This window comes from Theropithecus gelada, chromosome 11 (assembly GCF_003255815.1).
Source record: "Theropithecus gelada isolate Dixy chromosome 11, Tgel_1.0, whole genome shotgun sequence".
In the NCBI taxonomy this organism is placed as follows: domain Eukaryota; kingdom Metazoa; phylum Chordata; class Mammalia; order Primates; family Cercopithecidae; genus Theropithecus; species Theropithecus gelada.
Genome location: NC_037679.1, coordinates 21690570 through 21713842, shown reverse-complemented (window position 1 = coordinate 21713842; position 23273 = coordinate 21690570). Strand labels below are relative to the sequence as shown.

At 36.2% G+C, this 23273-nt stretch overlaps 1 protein-coding gene across 5 annotated transcripts in view; it reads right to left on the bottom strand.

The window, feature by feature from the left end:
• Positions 1-23273, bottom strand: part of MON2 (MON2 homolog, regulator of endosome-to-Golgi trafficking) — a 135823-nt gene that overhangs the window by 25322 nt on the left and 87228 nt on the right. For 3 of the 5 annotated variants that reach the window (XM_025402510.1, XM_025402515.1, XM_025402512.1), the window contains 7 exons: positions 20623-20785; positions 16633-16926; positions 13323-13521; positions 8384-9006; positions 4090-4233; positions 3439-3456; positions 3021-3149 (listed from right to left, as the gene is read on the bottom strand). In XM_025402510.1, the coding sequence (XP_025258295.1) occupies positions 3021-3149; positions 3439-3456; positions 4090-4233; positions 8384-9006; positions 13323-13521; positions 16633-16926; positions 20623-20785 (1570 nt within the window). The remainder of the gene's footprint in view (positions 1-3020; positions 3150-3438; positions 3457-4089; positions 4234-8383; positions 9007-13322; positions 13522-16632; positions 16927-20622; positions 20786-23273) is intronic. The other 2 variants (XM_025402513.1, XM_025402514.1) reach the window with 1 other exon arrangement.

The window sequence follows — 23273 nt, the reverse complement described above, 5'->3', positions numbered from 1 at the left end:
TAAGTTGATTAAGCCAATGAATCCAATCAATTTCCCTGGCCATAATCATTGGTTCAAGAGTGGGTATGGGACCAAAGCTGATCCACTAAAAATTAATTTTAGGAACTTAAGAAGAAGTGTGTGAATGTGTGTATGCATGAACATACACACTCTTTCTGTCTCTCTCGCTCTCCCTCTCTTCCTCGCTCTTCCTATTGGACATATAATCCTGTTACTGGCCTACAGCTTTGAAGAGAAACAAACGATATGGTCAATTCTTAGCAGAACTTTCTAGAGAAAGAAATGTGGTTTTTGATGATACTGCTGAACCACTGGATCAACTAGTCATAAAGCCCTTCCTCTATCTTTGAATTTTCCAATCAAGCATGCCCAAGAGTTCCCTTTATTGTTAAAGCTAGTCAGAGCCTGAGTGTATGTCATTTGCAACCAAAAGAAAACTAAATGATATATGGGCCATTTTGAGTTTACATTTTATAACTCAAGCAAAGATGAAAGAAAAGTATTGTTTGCTACTGCAATTGATATTTTATTAAAATCAAGAAAAACATTAAGCATAGCAGATCCATTCAATTTATACATTTTATTTTTAAAAATGTTTACACAACTAAACAGGCAGTGGTATACAGCACGTGCTCAGTAATTACCTGCCACCACAAGGTTCACAATTTTGGAGAAAGAGCCTTGTCCAATTAACCACAAAACAATGTGGTAAGTGGCATCAATGAAATGGGATTATAGAAAAGAGATCATTTAACTTCTTTAAAAATACAAACTGAGTGGCTGGGCATGGTGGTTCATGCTTTTAATCCCAGCACTTTGGGAGGCTGAGGTGGGTGGATCACTTGAGGTCAGGAGTTCAAAACCAGCCTGGCCAACACGGTGAAACCCCGTCTCTACTGAAAATACAAAAATTAGCCAGGCGTGGTGGTGTGCGCCTGTATTCCTAGCTACTCAGGGGGCTGAGGCAGGAGAATTGCTTGAACCCGGGAGGTGGAGACTGCAGTGACTGAGCCACTGCACTCCAGCCCAGGCAATAGAGCAAGACTCTGTCTCAAAAAAAAAGAAAAAAATGTATATGTATGTATGTGTGTGTGTGTGTGTGTGTGTGTGTGTGTGTATGTATAAACTGACGCTAGGCACAGTGGTTCGCACCTATAATCCTAGTGCTTTGGGAGAAGGTTAGAGGACTGCCTGAGGCCAGGAGTTTGAGACCAGCCTGGGCAACATAGCAAGATCCAGACTCTATAAAAAATCTAAAAATCAGCTGGGGGTGGTGGTAGTCCCAGCTACTTGGGAGGCTAAGGCAGGAAGATCACATGAGATCAGGAGCTTGAGGCTGCAGTAAGCTATAATTATGCCACTCCACTCCTGCCTGGGTGACAGAATAAAACTCTGTCTAAAAAAAAAAAAAAAAAAAAACACAACCTGATTTATATTACTCTTTAGTGTTTAATCCTTCAATGGTTAAAGAATAAAGTCTGATCTTATGATGGCTTAGAAGACCAACAGTTATTTTTTCAGACATATCCCAGGTCCCGAACTAAATTTCTCAACATTTCTTAAAAATATACCATGATCTTTTACACTGTTTAATTTACCTATAATACCTGCCTCCCCCTTTTTAACCTAACTCTTAACTCTTTCAAGTGTCATCTCTATTAATTCTTGCCCAAATCCCCTCAGCAGTTGACTTAGTTTTTTGTCCTTCAGAGGAACTCAATTTTTATTCAGCACTGACTACTTGGCAAGCGTCGTTAACTGCTGTATCTCAATGGATTCTCTTATTATACATAAGACATGTAAGTAGTATTGGTATTATCCTTCTTTTAAAGACGAGAAACATGCTCAGATAGGTCAATCTGCCAAGCCTCCATTATGATCTTTACCTAGCACTTAACATACTGTATTATCACTTGTTTGCCTTTCTTTATTCTCTATATTGAATTATTAAATGTAAGAATGATTTTATTCATTTTAAAATTGCTAGTACCTTGTAGAAAGATGCTTTAAAAATATGCTTAATAAATGAAGAGAGAGGATAGCTTTGGTAAGGTAAGCAGTGAGGAGAGAAAAGTATCATAAAAGTCAAGGGAAGAAAGAGCTTTCAGAAAGCTCATCTTTCAGAAGGCCAGTACTATGCTACAGGGAAGATAAATCATTAGAGAAGGACTGAGAATGTGAAGATTTGGTCTTTTGTAACTTTAAGAAAGCAGTTTCTGTAGAGCAATATGGACATAAGCCAACACACAATAGGCGAAGAGTGAGTGGTGACTAGGTGAAGGCCACAGATTATTTAAGGGACATAGAAACAAAGGAAAGTTGAAAGAGGATGACAATTTGAATAGTAAGTACAGTTGAGAGAAAATTCTTGTAGTATCCAAGGCTTAATAATCCTTGCATAAGATGCTGAAAGAAAAATGAAAAAAATCACCAATGAAGAAAGGTGGGGATAGATGAGTCTTGAAAGAAGATAGCTCAAGTTGGTCTGGTATTTATATGATCAACATAAGGTACATCTACATGCTAGAGGAAGAACAAGGTTTAGGGCTAGTCCTTCAAAACATAGGGAAAAACAAGAAATAAGCCTTAGAGGAACGGAACACAATCAACAAGAATCTTTTAAATGGCTGTCCATACACTAAAAAAGTGGCTTTGAAAAAGTCAGCATGCATGTTCAGTTAAGTTTATGGGCTGCATTGTGAATTTCTCCCTGAATGCTCATCAACCTTGAACCTTAAGGAATATTGTCCCAAGAAATCGTCTCATCGGGTTATGTGGGAAAATGTAAGAACTGTAACAAATTTAATGCACATTTATGTTAAAATATTTTTCACTAAAAAGAACTTTTAGAAAAATGGCTTGCTAAATACAATTCATGAATATTGGAGAAAAGTCACTACAAATAATAATACAAATTGTATTTTCCATCTATCCCAATATAATGATAATATATTACCTAAGGAATAATTTCAATAATGTTCTCACAATCTAATGAAAGTGTCGAAATGAAAAAAAGATACCTTAATAATATACTGGAGCACTTTCTCATTCACCACTGCTTTGTGACACGCTGTTTTTTGGTATAAATCCACAACTACTTCTAAAGACCTTTCAGCAAACGGCACATAATTCAAGGCTACCCATTCCGCCTAGAAAGTAATATTTTCACATGCAGTTAAAAATAAACGAGATTAAATTAATCATATTGTTTTCAAAGAGAAAGCATCTTTGTCTTAAAGTTCAGGCCTTAGTTTTAGGTCAGATTATATTACATGCAAAGTTTTCAAAGAGATGTGTACTTCATGAAAAAAATAATTTTCAGCCAGGAAAAAATTAAAACTATTTGAAAAAGCACATAGAGCATTCTACCAAGAACCGGGAAAGATGTACTTTATTTGTTGCCAATAGGTTAGGACAATTTTAGGAAATTTAACTCACCGGTGCAAATAGTTGGATCTATTGTGATTCCATTGTGTTGCAAGACAAATAGAATGAGAAAAGTTAATACATATTAAAACTACTTTCGGATGATATAAAATTATAATTTTTATATTGAGTGAACAAAATCAGCATGTGCATGCATTCAGAAATTTACTTAAACAAAGTTAAAATTTGCCAACTATGGCTATAAAAATATTTTATGTAAAATCCAACTAAATTTCACACCAGTAGTGTACAACTTCTTATTTAGTACAAGCAGTTTCTTCATCTTGCATGGCAGGTATCTATTTTAAGTAAGATTAGACTTAGGAATTTAGATGCTGTTTTGTATTGGGATGGGGCAACCAAGAAAGAAGTACAAAGGAACTTATATTTTTCAAGAAAGATGTACTGCAGAGTAATATGAAAGGCCAAGCTTTCTGAAGAACCAGTTGGAAGAGGAAAATCATAAATGAGGAGAAAAAGAACACAGAATTATTTTCCCAAACAATATTTCTGTTCAGCTTAAACTGCTAACAGACATGTGTAAATATATTTGTGAGTGAAAAGTATCCTTTTCTGAGATAATCAAAGTCCATCTTAAGTGAAACTATCTGTATTTATAAGCCATGAAATCTTACAAAGTAAATACAATTTACAGGAAATTACCTGATTATATTTTGCATTTGCAATGTGCTTTGTTTCCAGCTGTCCATACTGTGGAGGTTTACAGGAAAATTCTACAAATGCCAACAACTGGTCAAATATAGCTGGATACATGATCTGCATGTTTTCTGGTCCTACACAAATGGCCTATAAAAGCAAAATAAGAACATTAGAATGCATAATCTGAACTCCAATAAGTTCTTTACTGTATATATATTTAACCAGAGAATCTTAAAACCTGTCTTATTTTATGTATTATACCATCTTTTCTAAGCCCTAAAGGGCACAAACTATTTTAAACTGTTATAGAATAAAGTATAGGCTGAAACTGTTAATCAGCTAAAAAATGAGTTTTAAAGTGTGATTTATTTCTTAACAGAATAGAAAAAGGGCAAAGAAAGAGAAGTCCCAGGCAGTCCTCAGGTTCTACAATCTGATCATTTGTTCAGTAATACAGCCATTAGGCCATTAAGAATGTGTCACTGGCCACGATGACACTGACTTCAAATTCTGTGATATCAGTTCATTGAAATGACATCTGATTTCTGCACCATGCCTGGTCCACCAACTTTAACAAATAATCATGTGTGTTGCAGCTGGGAAAATAAGTCATCTATGAAAATTTGTTTCTAAAAGAAATGTATGGATTAATTTTTAACAGGGCTGTGTATATTTAATGTAAAATGTATCTAAATATATAGATTTGATTTAAAATAAATTAAAATATTTTAATATAAGAAAACATTTTAATAAATAGTAACCAGTTTCTCTAGGTTTCTTACTTCAAATAATCTGATAGGAAGAAAGAATAAAATGCATATCATGAGACGGCAGATTTTAATTATTTCAAATGTGTTGAAAATACTTAAATTGGGTTTTTTCTAGACACAAATTTTTTCTTTTCATATTTTCTTGTTTAAGTCTTCATTTTTCTCTGTGAGAAAAATATTTAATAATCTTATTTATGAAGTGTCTAAAATATACTTGTGCTTTATAAGACAAAAAGGATGATCACTTTATGCCTGAGAGGGCAGGTACTCTTAAAATACTAAACCAAAATTCAAACCATTTAACTTTTTAAAAAAATTTATTAAAAAACAGTATGTACAAAGTTTATTTTATGCACTCCATGGCTTTTAGCTTATCAGATAACATATTAGTTTTATTTTCCCTGAGAGGAGATGTAGCCATTTAGCTCTAATGGAACTTTTATATAAAACTGCACTGAGATATAAAGTAGATATGCAAGTACTGCCCATACCTAAGTTTGATTGTCCTATGATTATAATGTAAGAAAGTAGTATAAAGACATCTAACACCATGTCTCAGTATTTTTTTTCTCAGAAATAATGAAGAATTTGAATAGTAAAATTTATGCACTCTAAAAATTCTCTTTACTGACTGCTTGTAATAGTTCTACTTTCTTCCTCATTAACCTCTTGCTGGGTCTTAACTCCTAGAAGTAAACACGTAGTAATTACTGTGGAAAAAAGAGACTGAATTACTCTAAGTGAATTATTTTATTTTCAATGACTAACAACAACAAAAAACCACATGTGGGTAACTGAGAAAACTAAGTATTATAATTTCTTTGTAAGTATCTTAACACAAATTAATGACTTTAACTATGCATTTTGATTTTCAATGGTCCTTTATAATAAGAAAACATACTAATAGTGTTATAGTTGATGTATAGAGCAATTTTCGGACTTTAAAATGCATAATTTGGAACCTATAATTTTTTAACAACAAACTGCATCTAAGAAGTTTTTATGGGCTTTTCTTCAGTATTCTGAAATCTGAATATCAAAAAAATCTATAGACTAAACCTGATAACAAATTTTAGTCCAAAAGCTAAGAATTGATAAGCAATCTAGATAATATTTTCTATTAGTCCTTGAAAGCTGTCTATTTGAAGACAAGAAAAAATATTGAACACCTAATTTCTTATATTGTTTAAGGTTTCACTTACTAACTCATTTAACAATAATCTTTTCAGTGCCTGGCACGTACTAAGGCCCTTGCTAGAGAACTTGATGATGAAAATAACAACAGCTAACATTTACTGGATGTTTAACTCATGCCAGGCACTAAGTGCCTTACACATATCCCATTTAACAAGCAAAAAGTTGTAGATTTATTATTTTTACTTTATAGATGAGGAAGCTGAAGTACGGAAAGATTAAGAAACTTGCCCATGCTGCTTAGAAGACAGGGCTTTGTTACACAACTCCAAGGGCATCATTCACATACAATGTGATATTGTCTCCTAGAGTGCAACTCCGGCAGCCCTGGTGATGAATGCAGATACGGTATCCAGCCATCTGACTAAGAAGTTTAGCAATAAATAAGACAGATGCAGTTTCCTGACCTCAGGACTTACAGTACAGCACATACAGAAAGCAGACAATTAAATTCCCAGCTCCTCTACGTATGCTAAAATAACTTGGCAATAAATAAATAAATAAATTAGCACATATAACTAAGTTAGCTTGGTGGGGAACTGGTGATTTGAGAACAAAGAGAAGACTGAGAACTTGAAGTCCTAAACAATATAAAAGCACTGAGGAAGAACAACATAAATGCTCCCCTGTAGAAAGAAAACATGATACCAGAAATCAGTTTTTCTCTTAGGAAAGAAAATAGCTTTCTATCTATAAAATGTTTTGCTGGATAACTATTAGTTTAAGGATAAAGTCCAAAAGCAAGTAAATTTGGCTTGTGCTAAAATTTCCTCATATCTGTGGAAGAAAATATAAAAACACTCTGATAATAAAATATATGTTTTTCTGTTAGGGGACAGAAACCCATTAAAAATCTTACATTCAAGGTCTACGAAACATCATTTAGGTAATCATACAACATAACAATGGCTAGTGTGAACATTAATAATTTTAAAATAATATAAATGAACAACAATAACCCTTCCTAAGTTTCAGACTGAAGGTATATTTTGTTTTCAAAGCTCTTAAAAGCTCAGAACAAATTACTAGTAGTTGGGATAAATGATTCCACTTTTCCTCTCACTGCTAAAGCAGAGTTTTTAAAAATAAAATTTACACTTTTTTCTGAAAAAAAAAAAAATTGTTTCTTGTTTATCCTATACACATATATAAAAACCTGAATCAAAGATCTGAATGACAGTACCAGATTACGGGTATCTCAAAAGGCCTATGTCTCATTTTCTTTTCTGATAGGATAACTCTTCCATCCCCTGAAGTCTATAAGCAACTTATTTGCATGTCCAAGGACAGGGTGGGTAATTACTGACAGGCTACTTTTCTTCCCCATTGAAAATAAAGATGGGTATTTTGAGTTCAATTGTAGAAAACCAATATCCCTACACTGAATTTTTTTAAATGCCAGAGTCTTTTATTTTTAGTTTCCTCACATTTCCTGCACAACACAACTAGGGTTAAACAGTTCAAGAACTGCTGCTCAGCTAACCTTCTTCCAGAGGTAATTAGGAGGTATCATGGTACAGTAGAAATTCTTACTGTGAAAATTTTTATCATTCCAGTTGGGTAAGATGCAGTTAATTAGAAATCTAATTTACACTACACAAATGGTTACTGATAACATGTGTGATCAAAATCTAGATTTACTCCAATCTTATTAGAATGTCTTTACTTTGTTGGAATGGCTGGCTACTCAGTTGGCAATTTTTGCTTAGCATTTTGATGACTGTGAATTGTGCTATCAATTTTTCTTGATACTCTAAAAAACACTTTGAATTTGATCTAGTCTTGCTTGCTAATCTGAATTTGCTCCATAATTTTAGATGTTTGTGTGAATAGTTTTTTTTTTTGCAATAACAAAATACACACAGTAAAAATAAATCTCTTTAAAAACTGTGAGGAAAAATACTTTTCATAAATTTCTTTTTTTAAATATAGGCTTTCAATAATTTCAGAGCTAAATTTAAGCACAGATTTTAAAAAATCCCACTGCTTATCAATTTTCTAATTATAAAAGTACTTTACTAAAACTTTTATTCCAAATATTATATCCTCTTGTGAAGACTTGCATGGACAAACCAAAAATCCTGGTGAAGTGAAACATGAGGATGCAGGCAGCTTCTTTAAGATTCAAAACATACATGAATTACCTTTCAAAATACATCAGAAAACCACAAGTTTTCAAAATACCTAGATCTTGACAATCCTCAGTTTGTACCAAAGTATACATATAAAACAATCTTGATGATAAAAATTTATCCCTGCAAATATATAGCAAAACAAAAAATTTCAGAGAACTATATGCATTAATACTTAGATATCCACTAAAATAATATTACCTTTTGGAGAACATCTAAAGCTGTAAGTACAGCTTCCTGTAAACTTGTCAAAACTGCTTCGGTATAAGATGGAAGAATAAAAGGGGATGCATCTGAACTTATTGGGACTGAAATAGCACTGTGCAATATGACTCCCAACTTTTGCAAGTCATCCATGTTGAAACCAGTTTTTATGTGTTGGTAGAGAGCTGGAAATATCTGAATTAAAGCTGTAAGAAAAGGCTGGCTTGGAATAAAGGTTAGTTTATCAAAAGTAACAGGAGGCTTAGTACTTTCAGATCCAATTCTATACCAGGTATTCCACGCAGCCCACCATAGATTCAAATCTTCAAGCTCATCAGTAACAATGGGTGGCTCAGAGCTACTATATCTTCCAAGTCTTTCTCCAATGGAATCTGTTCTTACGAATGGCCTGCTCATGCCTGATATGGGCCCTATAAGAACAGGCACAGGTACATTAACTACAGGCGGTGTCTCAGGCTTATCCGAGTCTCTGACAGGGGACACAATCTGTAAAATTTCCTGGAAGCTTTTCAGAGCAGCCAGAGACACTTCATTGTTTTTGCTGAGTGCTGCTGATTGTATATGGTCAAGAAGAACATCCCAAGCTCTTGAAAAATCTCCTATATTAGGAAGAGAAGAAAAACTATTATAAAAGTGATCAAATTTTCTCTTAATATTAGACACTTGAAAGCATATTTGCTTAATTTTTCTGCTTAAAATCCTACAGAACTGAAAAATATATGACTAGGTACTAAGATACTAACAATGGGAATTAAAATTATCACAACCTAGAAATCCGATAAAAAATTTTTCAGATATAGGAACAAAGGGCACCAAGAAGAGGATGACGGATATATCAAATAACGTTTCAATCTTAAAAACAAAACTCAGGTAAGTGATGGGTGCACTAAAATCTCAGACTTCATCACTATACAATTCACCCATGTAACCAATAACCACTTGTACCCCAAAAGCTACTGAAGTAAAAAAAATTTTAAACCCCAAAATATGTATGTACTTATACATATTTATACAATTTCCCAGAACTTCTGCCTAAGGAGAACAGAAAAATAAATCAATGAGGTTGAAACAAAAGCATTTCAGTAACATCTTCAGTCTATCCATCTACCTTTATTAATGATTAAGTAAGACGTTCTCATTCTTAGAGAATCATTGGAAAAGTTGGAACTTAGGACAGTATAACACATGTTTTTTATTGGTCTAAATATTTAAGATAAACTATGTCGCATTCCATATAAATCTTAACTTTATACTTTAGTTTTCATATTTAAATTATTTTAGAGCTGCAGAATTTTTTTCTTTTTCTTTTTTTTTTTTTAAGAGATGGTATCGCACTCTGTTACCCAGGCTAGAGCATCATGTGGTATGATCATGGCTCACTGGGCTCAAATGATTCTCCCATCTCAGCCTCCCAAGTGTGGCTGGGACCACAGGCACATGCCCCCATGCCTGGCTAATCTATTTTTAAATTATTTTTTTGTAGTGATGGGGTCTTGCTATGTTGCCCAGTCTGGTCTTGAACTCCTGGGCTCAAGAGATCCTCCCACCTCAGCTTCCTAAGTAGCTGGGACAACAGATGCTCACTACCACACTTGGCTAATTTTTGTATTTTTTGTAGAGACAGGGTTTCACCATGTTGACCAGGCTGGGCTCAGGCAATCCTCCTGCCTCAGCCTTCCAAAGGGCTGGGATTACAGCCATGAGCCACCATGTCCAGCCAGATCTTTTTACCACAGCAAACAAGCCTGATGGCTTTGTTAATAACACGGATTATTATCCACATACCTACATTAAAATGATGTAAAAAATTAGGAAAGTTGATATTTTCCAAAGCAGTACAACATAAGTAGGCTATGAAACATGTAAAATAAATAATCAAAGTTTAAGAACTTTCACTTTGGAAAGGTGATAAATGACCAGATTTTTTTAAAAAAGGGATAAACCCCAAATTCCTGAGAAAACAGTTGGTTAACAGAAAAGCTTGAAGTAGGTCTGGTATAACCTGCCTACTCTGGACAAACCGTAACACCTGCCTAGTTATATGCATCTTTCCCCACCATATTCCTTTTATTAAAAATTGAGGGCTGGGCCCAGTGCTTCATGTCTATAATCCTTGCACTTTGGGAGGCCAAGGCAGATGGATCACCTTAGGTCAGGAGTTTGAGATCAGTCTGGCCAACATGATGAAACCTAAATGTCTCTACTAAAAATACAAAAAATTAGCTGGGCATGGTGGTAGGCGCCTATAATCCCAGCTACTCAGAGGCTGAGGCAGGAGAATTGCTTGAACCTAGGAGGCGGAGGTTGCAGTGAGCCGAGATCACACCACTGCATTCCAGCTTGGGCAACAAGAGTGAAACTCCGAAACTCTATCTCAAAAAAAAAGAAGTAAAATTTACATACAATAAAAACACAGAATTTTAAGTAAACTGTTTAAAAGAGTTTTGACAACTTACATTTTAAAATGTCAAACAATTAAAACACTCCTACCTGTTGCCATCACAGTTTAAAAGTCTCATGAATCATTACATTTTCCAATCAGAATGGTGACCTAATATCAGATTTAGAATATCCTGTGCCATTTAGGGAGAAAAACTCCGGCAATTTCTCTAAAACATATTTTATGTCAGAGAGGGAGTTCCTTTAAAAGACTAGATGTAATTATATATTGCACATGGTTATGTTAAAAATATAAAACTTATTCTAAAATAACAAATATCATTTCTTAGTCATCAAGTTACAAAGAATTATCAAAGTCATTAACTGTCTTATGTCTTCATTTAAAAAAAAATCTAAATCTAGGCTGGGCGTGGTGGCTCACACCTGTAATCCCAGCACTTTGGGAGGCCAAGGCGGGCAGATCACCTGGGGTCAGGAGTTTGAGACCAGCCTGACCAACATGAAGAAACCCCATCTCTACTAAAAATACAAAATTAGCCGGGCATGGTGGTGCATGTCTGTCTATAATCCCTGCTACTTGGGAGGCTGAGGCAGGAGAATTGCTTGAATCTGGGAGGTGGAGGTTGCAGTGAGCTAAGATCGTGCCATTGCACTCCAGCGTGGGCAACAAGAGTGAGACTCCATCAAAAAAAAAAAAAAAAAAAAAATCTAAATCTATTAGTTCTTCGCTTTTAAGAGAAATATCATGAAGGTACTAAAAACAATGCTTATTTTGCCAAAACTTAGCAAATGTACAGTGAAAATTTGTGCATTTCACTGTATGTAAATTTTACGTGAAAAAAATCCCAATATTTAAAAATACATATACCAAGCCCTAACATGCAAAATGGATCAGACACCGCAAATTATTTTTGGAAAAAAGGAGAAAAAAGTGCACATAAAGAACAACATATAAAAATGCCTATGGAATGAGTAAATATGCTTGTCCTTTAACACAAAGTTTAAAAAATGCCAAACACAAAATAATAAAATAGATAAAATAATGTGTACAACATGCTCATAACTATGTACAAAAGTATCTCTGTTCACCTTTTTCTACCACCACCAGCATTACCACCAGAATTGAAAGTAGTATAGTTGGCAACCGGGTTTCTCAGTCTTAGTACCATTGATATTTCTGGTTGGATAATTCTTTGTTATAGGAGGCTGCATTGTAAGATGTGCACTGTAAGATGTGTAGCATCAACCCTTGCCTCTACCCTCCCCAGATGACAGTAATGCTCAACCTTCCCCAGTTATGATAACTAAAAATGTCTCCAAAATTGCCAAATGTCCTATGGGAGAAAAATGGGCCCTGTTTGAGAACCACCGATACACACAACCAACAGTTTCCTAACCAGTCCAACAACATCTTGCCATCCTTCTTTGTTGCCATTCCATTCTACATGCACACTAAGACATGCACTTTGTGATCTTTTTGAAGTGCATATTTGATCATGTTAAATCATGAATTAAAATCTATCAGTTTTTTTCATTGTTCTTAGGATGAAATCCTAACTTTTTTTTGGAGGGCGGACAGGGTCTCACTCTGTCACCAAGGCTTGAGTGCAGTGGCACAATCTTGGCTAACTGCAGCAACCTCCATATCCCAGGCTCAAGCAAGCCTTGTACCTCAGCCTCCCAAGTAGCTGGGATTGCAGATGTGCACCACCACATTTGGATTATTTTTTATTTTAAAAAAATTTTTGTAGAGATGAGATCTCACTATATTTCTCAGGCTGGTTTCAATCTCCTGGGCTCAAGCTATCCTGTTGCCTCCACCTTCCAAAGTGTTGAGATTATAGGCATGAGCCACCCTGCCCAGTCTCCTAACTTTCTCCTAACACATTCTACACGATCTGGATGATCTGGCCTTTCACTACCTCTCAATCTCTTTGATAATCAAACTCTTTCTTATTCTCTTCATTCTAGACCTTTAAACATGCTAGGGTCCAACCATCTCTTTTCCTCAATCTTCTCTTGTCTCTTTTACATTCTCTCATTGACTGTAAGGCTCTCCACACTTCATCTTACTCTTGCCTGATGAACTCCTACCCTTCAGATCTCAGGAAAACTATTGCTTTCTCAGGAAAGCCCATCTGGAATTCACTGGCCAGGTCAAATACCTACTGAAGCTCACAATGTACCATTCCTTGTAACATGCCATTGTAGAAATTTTGCCTTTATTTATGTAATTATGGGTACTTCCTCATGCCCATGATAGCAAGAATGATGGGTATTTCGCCTTTCATTGTATCCCCTAGAGGCTAGCCCACAGTAGGTACACATTAAATAATTTCTCAGTGAAACAAATGAAAATACACATGCTTACACACACACCACACATAAAGACTACGTTAAGGTAGATTATTCTTAGGTAGTAGCATTGTATATGAACTCTAAAAGAATTGTCTGTATTTTCCAAATTTCTTTTAACATTGATTACTTGTATAACCAGAAAAAAATATATGTATACCTAAAGGTTGCAGCAAATATCTTCTAGTGTTGAAGATCCTTGCTACTCCAGCCAATGTTAACACCCATGTCTCAGCCCATTGCTTCTCAGCTGTGTCCCGTGAATGATGAATGAGAATATTGCCACCTCCAGACTCAATCTTTTCTTTGTCTGCAGTGGTAGAGGACTCTCGAACTCTGTCCAGTAGATGAAAGAGTACCTAAATATTTATGAAAATGTCATTTAAAATACATTGATAATATAGCTTAAGTAATAGCATAATGGCAACAGCATAGGAATCTACGAAGTGTTACAAAAAATATACCTGAAAGTCTTATCAATCCCTATATATTGGAGGAAACTGACCAATAAAGGTAATTATACATTCTTTTTTTTGTTTTTGTTTTTGTTTTAGATGGAGTCTCACTCTATCACCCAGGCTGGAGTGCACTGGCACAAGCTCACCTCACTGCAACCTCTGCCTCCCAAGTTCAAGCGAATCTCCTGCCTCAGACTCCTGAGTAGCTGGGATTACAGGTGTCTGCCACCACACCAGCTAATTTTTGTATTTTTAGTAGAGATGGGGTTTCATCATGTTGGCCAGGCTGGTCTTGAACTCCTGACCTGAGGTGATCTGCCCGCCTCGGCCTCCCAAAGTGCTGGGATTACAGGCGTGGGCCACTGTGCCTGGCCATAATTATATATTCTTAAGTTTATCATGGAATATAAAAAAATAAGGCTGCACACAATGGCTCACATCTGTAATCCTGGCACTTTGGGAGGCCAAGGTGGGCAGATTGCTTGAGCCCAGGAGTTCAAGACCAGCCTGGGCAACATGGCGAAACCCAGTCCCTACAAAAAAAAAACACCCAAATGTGGTGGTATACATCTGTAGTCCCAGCTACTTGGGAGGCTGAGGTGGGAGGATCACCTGAGTCCCCAGGAGAGGTTGAGGCTGCAGTGAGCGTGATCATGCCACTGTACTCCATCCTAGGCAACAGAGTGAGATACTGTCTTAAATAAAAAATAAAATTAAATTAACTGGATAAAATATAAGACTTGTTGAGGTATCAATGGAGGATCTATGGGGTAATGTATAAAAAAAGAACAAAGCCGGCCGGGCGCGGTGGCTCACGTCTGTAATCCCAGCACTTTGGGAGGCTGAGGTGGGCGGATCACAAGGTCAGGAGATCGAGATCATCCTGGCTAACACAGTGAAACCCCGTCTCTACCAAAAATACAAAAAAAAAAAAATAGCCGGGCGTGGTGGTGGGCATCTGTAGTCCCAGTTACTTGGGAGGCTGAGGCAGGAGAATGGCGTGAACCTGGGAGGTGGAGCTTGCAGTGAGCGGAGATCCACACCACTGCACTCCAGCCTGGGTGACAGAGCGAGACTCCCTCTCAAAACAAACAAACAAACAAACAAAACAACAAAAAAACAAAGCTAAAGGGAGGGGTCCAGGACAAAAGTAGAATTACTGGAGACAGCTCACGCCTGTAATCCCAGTGCTTTGGAAGGCCATAAAGTAGGGAGGATTGCTTGAAGACTGGGGTTTGAGAACAGCCGGGGCAATATGGTGAGACTGTCTCTACAAAAAAAAATTTAAAAATTAGCTGGGCTTGGTAGTGTGAGCCTATAATCCCAGCTACTCAAGAGGCCGAGGTGGGAGGATCACTTGAGCCTGGCAGGTCAAGGCTGAGTGTGCTACGATCAGGCCACTGCACTGAAGCCTGCGTGACAGAGCAAGACCCTATCTTTCACTCACAAAAAAAGACCAACTGTAGCCTATGAATAATTTCTGTGTTTCTCAAAGTGGTCTCTGAACTAACCAGCAGCATCAAGCTTCACCCAGGAACTTGACAGAAATACAAATTCTCAGGCCTCACTCCAGGTCAAAATAATCAGAAATCCAAGTTGGGGGAGGGCTGACAATAGTGGCTCAACAATCTGTGCTTTAACAAGTCTTCAAGGTGATTCTGTTACACTCTAATGTTTAAGAGACTGAAGTAGAAATCAGTTACAGAAAATAAAACAATGCAAGGGGTGTGAGAAAAAAATCATTAAGAATTAGGCAGTAAGAAGATAAAAAATGAAGTTGCTTGAAAGGAAAATTAGAAAAGTATTAGAATAAAAACAAACTGTATGGGAGAATTAAGCATGTTTTCGATCTGAGGAGGAACTATGGGATGGAAATGAAATAGAAGACAGAAGGAAAGAGGGTTTTTTACTATAATATATATAATATTTATCACTTTAAAAAAATAAAAATTAAGTGAAAAAAGAAAACAGGGCTTTGGATTATTTTATTTGGGAACACAGAGTGTTATTATTATATTTTTTTGAGACAGTCTTACTGTGTCACCCAGGCTGGAGTGCAGTGACATGATCTTGGCTCACTACAACCTCCACCTCCCAGATGCAAGAGATTCTCGTACATCAGCTTCCCGAGTAGCTGGGATTACAGGTGTGCACCACCACACCCAGCTATTTTTTCTTACAATTTTTAGTAGAGATGGGGGTCTCACCATATTGGCCAGGTTGGCCTCGAACCCCTGACCTCAGGTGATCCTGCTGCCTCAGCCTCCTAAAATGTTGGGATTACAGGCGTCCATTAATTTTTTAAGAAGACATTTTGGGGTCTATTAATTTGAAAAACTCACAAAAGCACATGAAAGGATTATAAACAGAATTTTATTTTAATGGAACAGATGGAACAAAAAAGAAGAGACTTTCAGCAAACAGGGAATGATCACTAATAAACTGCTGATTTTATTAGAAAATTTCAAAAGAAGAAAAAAATGAAATTGTAATTTAATGAATAAACATTACATGTACAATATACCATTTGGAGGTTACTTTTGTTTGGTGAGTCTACAAGTAAACTTCATTACTATTGATATTCATCTGTTGATAAAATTCTCTTTTGATTATATTTAAATTACATATTTATAAGTAGACCTCAAAAGTAAAACAAACAAAAACCCCAAAAGCTTTCCATTCTATTGTAAGGGACTGATTACCCTTTGTTGTTTAGTAACTCCTGGTTTTTACAATTTGGGAAAACGGGGGGAAAAAAGAGAAAGACAAAGGCAGAAATCACGAAAGTGATAATAAGAGATGAAGACAGAAACAGAGATAAGGCTGTTAATATTTAATTTGCTCTGTGTGAGGTACAATTTACAGTATGACACAGTTATTATTTCCTGTTTTGTCAAATACACAAATACATGGAAATTCTTTAAAAATTAAAAGAAACAAGTTTAACTGAAAAAGTATTAATATATAAGCATGTTTCATTAAAAGCTGATAGTCCAATCTATTTTACAATACCTTCCAGATAACAGTGTGCCAGGTTGAATGCTGTAATAAAGTTCCATGTGCACCAATTGTAGAAAACAGAGTTTGCCCTGCACTCTTCCTGACAGCAGGACGGGGATCCACACATAGCTCACCCAATTTTGCATAAAGACATAACCACAAGCAATCAAATGGCGGTGCAGGGTGGAACGGCCGATTTAAAACCACTCCTTTCTCTTCTGCCTGCTTTTGCTGTGCTGCCTCTTCCTTATTTAATTCCTTTTCAATAGTTTCCCCTCTTTGGAAAAAATAATCTGAAATATTCCACTAAAAAGCAAAGTAGGAAAATATTAGTTCATTCAAGGTTTTGTTTTAAACACATAAATATGCAACATGTGGCTGTTTTTACCTTTCAGAGTAAAACTTTAAAAACATTACTTCAAATATCTCTTTCCTAGTAGAACAGGTTCAATGAAAACATCTCTTCCTCTGTCAGTGTCTCTACATTATTTTAGGAGAAAGTGGGAAAACAATCTTTTGCTAACATTTTTTTTAACTTTTTTATTATAAAAAATGTCAAGAACATACAAAAAACCAAGAATAGTATAATGAATTTAAACATATTGATATATCTACCACCTAAATATAACAGCTGTTAACTATAAAAAATATAACTACAATATCATTATCACACCCTAACAATGTTAACAATTCCTTAATACTGTTTAATAAGTTTGTAATTTCATAAAAGAGCAATCACTGTTACTAAACATACCTTACAATTCATTGTCAACCACAGTACAAATTAATGATAATTATGCCAATGGTTAAAATATAGGGAATCCAGTACTGTGAACATAAATGTAAAACAAAGGAGGTGCTATCCAGCAGTAATTTAAGCAATGCTGAACTAGTCACCCACTTACAATTATATATGCAACATGCTTACATTTTTCCCCATGTAAAAATGGGAAAAATAATAGTAATAGTAAAATACAGTTGTCCCTTGGTATCCAAGGGGGACTGGTTTCAGGACCTCCCACCCCATACCCAAATCCACAAATCCTCAAGTCCATTAAATAAAATGGTGTAGTATTTTCATATAACTTACACACACCCTCCCATATACTTTGAATAATACTAGATAACTTTTAATACCTAACACAAGGTAAATGCTATGTAACTAGTTGTTATACTGTACTGTTTAGGTAATATTGACAAGAAAGCCTGTACATGTTCAGTACAGACACAACTATCCTGTTTAAAAAAAAAAATTTCTATTTATAGTTGGCTGAATCTACAGATGCAGAAACCACAAATATTGTGAGCTGAATGTAGGAAGAGCTGAATGCAGTAACTTATCTAGCTTGTGAGGAAAATTTAAAGTTCAAATTTATAAAACTTCTGAATTTTAATACACATTTAAAAGATTCTAAATAATTGCCTTTAAATATATGTTGAAAACAATTCTGTGCATGTTTATTTCATGTAATGTTAACAATTCTCTAAGATTTCATTACAGGGATATCTTGTATTATTGCACTTCTCTTTGTTGTGCTTCACAGATAATTGCAATTTTTATAAATTGAAGATTTGTGGCAACCCTGCATTGAACAAGTCTATTGGTACCACTTTTTCCAGCAGCATGTGATCACCATGTCTCTGTGTCACATTTTAGTAATACTTGTATTATTTCAAACTTTTAAATTATTACTCTGTCTGTTATGGTGATCTATGATCCCTGATCTTTGATGTGATAATTGTAACTATTTTGGGGCACATGAGCTGCACCTATGTAAGATGGCAAACTTAACGTGAGTTTTCTTTTTTTTTTTTTTTTTTTTTTTTTTTTTGAGGCGGAGTCTCGCTCTGTCGCCCAGGCTGGAGTACAGTGGCGCGATCTCGGCTCACTGCAAGCTCCGCCTCCCGGGTTTACGCCATTCTCCTGCCTCAGCCTCCCGAGTAGCTGGGACTACAGGCGCCGCCACCACGCCCGGCTAATTTTTTTTTGTATTTTTAGTAGAGACGGGGTTTCACTGTGTTAGCCAGGATGGTCTCGATCTCCTGACCTCGTGATCCGCCCACCTCGGCCTCCCAAAGTGCTGGGATTACAGGCTTCAGCCACCGCGCCCGGCCTTAACGTGAGTTTTCTGACTGTATCCTCGTCAGGTTGTTTCCTCATCTTTTTACTTCTTCTCAAGCCTCCCTATTTCTTGGGATACAACAACAGTGAAATTAGGCCAATTAATAACCCTACAATGACCTGTAAGTGTTCAAGGAAAAGGAAGAGTTGCATTTCTCTCACTTTCAATCAAAAACTATAAATAATTAAGCTTAGTGAGGAAGGCACGTTGAAAACCAAGACAGGCCAAAAGCTAGGCCTCTTGTGCCAGTAAGCCAAGTTGTGAATGCACAGGATAAGTTCTTGAAGGAAACGAAAAGTGCTACTCCAAAGAGCAAACAAATGAAAAGTACATCATGGCAGGTGCCTGTAATCCCAGCTACATGGGAGGCTGAGGCAGGAGAATCGCGTGAACCCGGGAGGCAGAGGTTGCAGTGAGCCGAGATCACGCCATTGCACTTCAGCCTGGGCAACAAGAGCAAGACTCTGTCTCAGAAAAAAAAAAAAAGAGAGAGAAAGAAGAAAGTACACAAGCCTTATTGATGATATCAAGAAAGTTTTTAGCTGTCTGGATAGGTCAAATCAGCTACAAGATTCCCTTAAGCCAAAGCCTAATCTAGAGCAAGGCCCTAACTGTCCTCAATTCTATAAAGGCTGAGCAAGGTGAGGAAGCTGCAGAAGAAAAGTCTGAAGCTAGCAGGGGCTAGTTCATGAGGTTTAAGAAAAGACGTTATCGCGGCCGGGCGCGGTGGCTCAAGCCTGTAATCCCAGCACTTTGGGAGGCCGAGACGGGTGGATCACGAGGTCAGGAGATCGAGACCATCCTGGTGAACACGGTGAAACCCCGTCTCTACTAAAAAATACAAAAAACTAGCCGGGCGAGGTGGCAGGCGCCTGTAGTCCCAGCTGCTTGGGAGGCTGAGGCAGGAGAATGGCGTAAAGCCAGGAGGCAGAGCTTGCAGTGAGCTGAGATCCGGCCACTGCACTCCAGCCTGGGTGACAGAGCGAGACTCCGTCTCAAAAAAAAAAAAAAAAGAAAAGATGTTATCACCATAACCTACAAGTACAAGGTGAAGCAGCAAGTGCTGATGTAGAAGCTGTAGCAAGTTATCTAGATCTAGCTAAGATCACTGATGAAGGTGGCTACACTGACCAACAGATTTTCAATATAGACAAAACAGCCTTTTTATTTTTATTTTTATTTTTTACAGAGACAAGGTCTGGGTCTGTCGCCAAGGCTGGAGTGCAGTGGTGTGTTCACAGCTCACTGCAGTTTCCAATCACTGGGCTCCAGCGATCCTCCTATCCCAGCCTCCCATGTAGCTGAAACTACAGATATGCACCACCACACACAGCTAATTTTTAGTAGAGACGGAGGTCTCATTTTATTGCCCTGGCTGGTCTCAAACTCCTGGCCTCAGCAATCCTCCCACCTCAGCCTCCCAAAGTGCTGGGATTACAGACATCAGCTACTCTGCCCAGCCTGAAACAGCCTTCTACTTGAAGACGTCATGTAGGACTTTCATGGCTAAAGATAAAAAGTCAATGCTTGGCTTCAAGCCTTCAAAGTACAAGTTGATTTTCTTGTCAGAGGCTAAGGTAATTGGTTCACATAAAAGTCAACTGAAGATTTCCCTTGTGTGTACTATTGTTTACTAAACCCTTTCATGACAAACCCTGTAAAATCCAAACTTCAGCTCAATGTATGAAAATTATTTCAAACATTTTGTTATTAATATTTAAGTGATGTTATTTAATCCTTCACACAGACGTAAGTTTGAAATTTAAAAGCCATATAAACAATTCACAAAGAGCTAAAAGTATATTTGCTTAGCATTCGCTCTCAACTGAATAACAATGATTTCTAAATTATATTATATTCTAAGGACAATGATACTTACCAATAAACCTATTGAAGTTAAACTAATATTGAGTTCTTGGTTATGGAGACCAAAGCTACCTGCAACATCTACAACTATTTGCAGGCAAGTACAAGGCATTGTTGGTAGAAAATCTGTCACAACCAACTGAAGACACTGGAATGCAGTTCGTATCAAGGATTCTCTGAAAGCGAAATGTATACAGATGCACTTATTTTATTTATTTATTTATTTTTGAGACAGGGTCTCACTCTGTCACTCAGGTTGGAGTCCAGGGGTGCGATCATGCCTCACTCTCAACCTCCCCGGATCACGTGATCCTCCCACCTCAGCTTCCCCAGTAGCTGGGACTACAGGTGCAGACCCCATGCCTCTTTTTTTTTTTTTTGGTGGAGACAGGGTCCCACTATGTTGCCTCGGCTGGTCTCAATTTCCTGGGATCAAGAGATCCTCCTGCCTTAGCCTCCCAAAGTGCTACAATTATAGGCACGAGCTACCACACCCAGCCTTACTTATGCATTTAAAAGAAATGTGTAAAAATACATATCTCACAATAATTTGAAGTACAATTTTATTTTATAATTTAAACAAGAAACTCCTAATATCAATCATAAAGTATTCTAACATTTACATAAATGTAAAAAAGATATGCTTACTTAAACAAATTAACAAAAACAAAGAAAGAAGCTTACAGGCAATAAGAAATAAAAACAAATTAAAAAATAAAGTATTAATATATTACTTCTATTTGTATTTCATAGCAACTAACCAAAGAAAACTTAGACAATAAATGAGAATGGGAAGTTAGTTACAGTTATTTTTCTCCTCACTGTATCCCTGATATCTTGCACAGTGCCCAGTACATGTAAATACACACAATTTACTGAAAAAGAGTTCCTCATTCTTTTATATCCATACTACATCTTATTTAAATATTCAAAGAAATATAAAAATCCACATCCAGTCTGTGAGAAAAGAGTAAATTTTGAATTTCAAATAAATATAATAAGAAGTATTTCATTTTGGAGAAAAATCCTGGTGGTAAAAAATAATAATAATAAAATGATAAGTAAAATTGCTAATACTCTGAGCGTTTACTTTGTCACATACTTTCTAAGTGTTTTATACCCATTAATTCATTATATCATTATTACAATGCCCTGTTTAACACAACACATTACAGGTTGGGAGAAGACACTTAAGCTTGATTTAAGCTGATCTCTTTTCAATTTAATCATCTCAGTATTTTGTAGTATTTAAAGAATTTTATTACTATAAAATTAATGTTCCGTAATATTCTCAAGCATCTTGGTCATCTGTAACTTCTGAACTAGTCATCAAAACAAGACATTGTGTTACTGTAGAATTACAGAAAAAATCTATCCAATGTCTGTCTGCTGAATCCCTCCACTGCAATCTCCTGCCCCAAAAGTTAAACAATCCATATGTCCCCTCCAAATTTGCTCTTCCTTGTGTATTCCCTATTTAGTTAATGATACTACCATTCCCCACTAAACTGCCTAAGTCAGAAATCTAGAAGTCATTCCTGATTGCTATTTTCCCCTATGCCCCTCTACAGTCAATCCGTTAAGAAGCTCAAATCCATCTCTTTTTTCTAGTGAGCACTTGTAGGCATTCTCATTTCCCACCTTCCCTTCCATTCTACTGTCACAGTGATATCTATCAAATTCATGTGATTATGTCATTCCTCTATTTAAAATCCCAAAATGTCTCCCAAATGTATTCTGGATAAATTCAAATCATTTATATAAGTATATAAGATCTCCTTCATAATTTTGGCTCTGTCCTCCTCCTGCTGAAGGTTTCTTCTTTTGTGGCATAACAAACTACAGTCACGTATTGCTTACTGACGAGGATATGTTCTGAGAAATGTGTCATTAGGCGATTCTGTCGCTATATGAACATCACAGAGTGTACTGACACAAACCTAGATGATACAACCTACTACATACCTGGGCTATATAGTATAGCTTATTGCTCCTGGGCTACAAACCTGTACAGCTTGCTATTGTCCTGAATACTGTAAGCAACTGTAACACAATATAAGTATTTATGTACTGAAACATATCTAAACATAGAAAAGGTACAGTAAAAACAGAGGATTAAAATCTTATAGGACCTCCATCATATATGTGGTCTGTTGTTAACTGAAATGTTAGGCAGTATATAACTATACTTTCTCACTAGGATTCTATGTCTAGGGCGGAAGCTATTTACCTGTGTAATCAGAATAACTATCACGCATAGTATCTGAAATACACTACGTATAGAATAAATGTTTAATAAATTTAAAAGTAATGAAAAAGTTACTTTAAAGCAATTTCTGACTGCCTAATATACATAGGGAGGTCAAGCCCTAAATGCTATTTCACATCTTATCAAATAATTTATTTATTTTAAGAAAACACAACAACTCAATCTTTAGATGTGTTATAAAATTTGTTAGATTGTTTCATGTATCTTATAAGTAAGAATCTTGTATTCTTGCATGAATGTCAAATAAAGAGCAATTTTTCCATCTTTCCAAACCAAAGGTGATCCCTAAAAATTGCCTGTAGCCACTTAGGGGTAGAGTTAAGAAAAACTATTATAGAGCTTAGCTTTAAGCAGGAAGCGCATACATGAAAAAAAATAACCATTATTTCAAGATT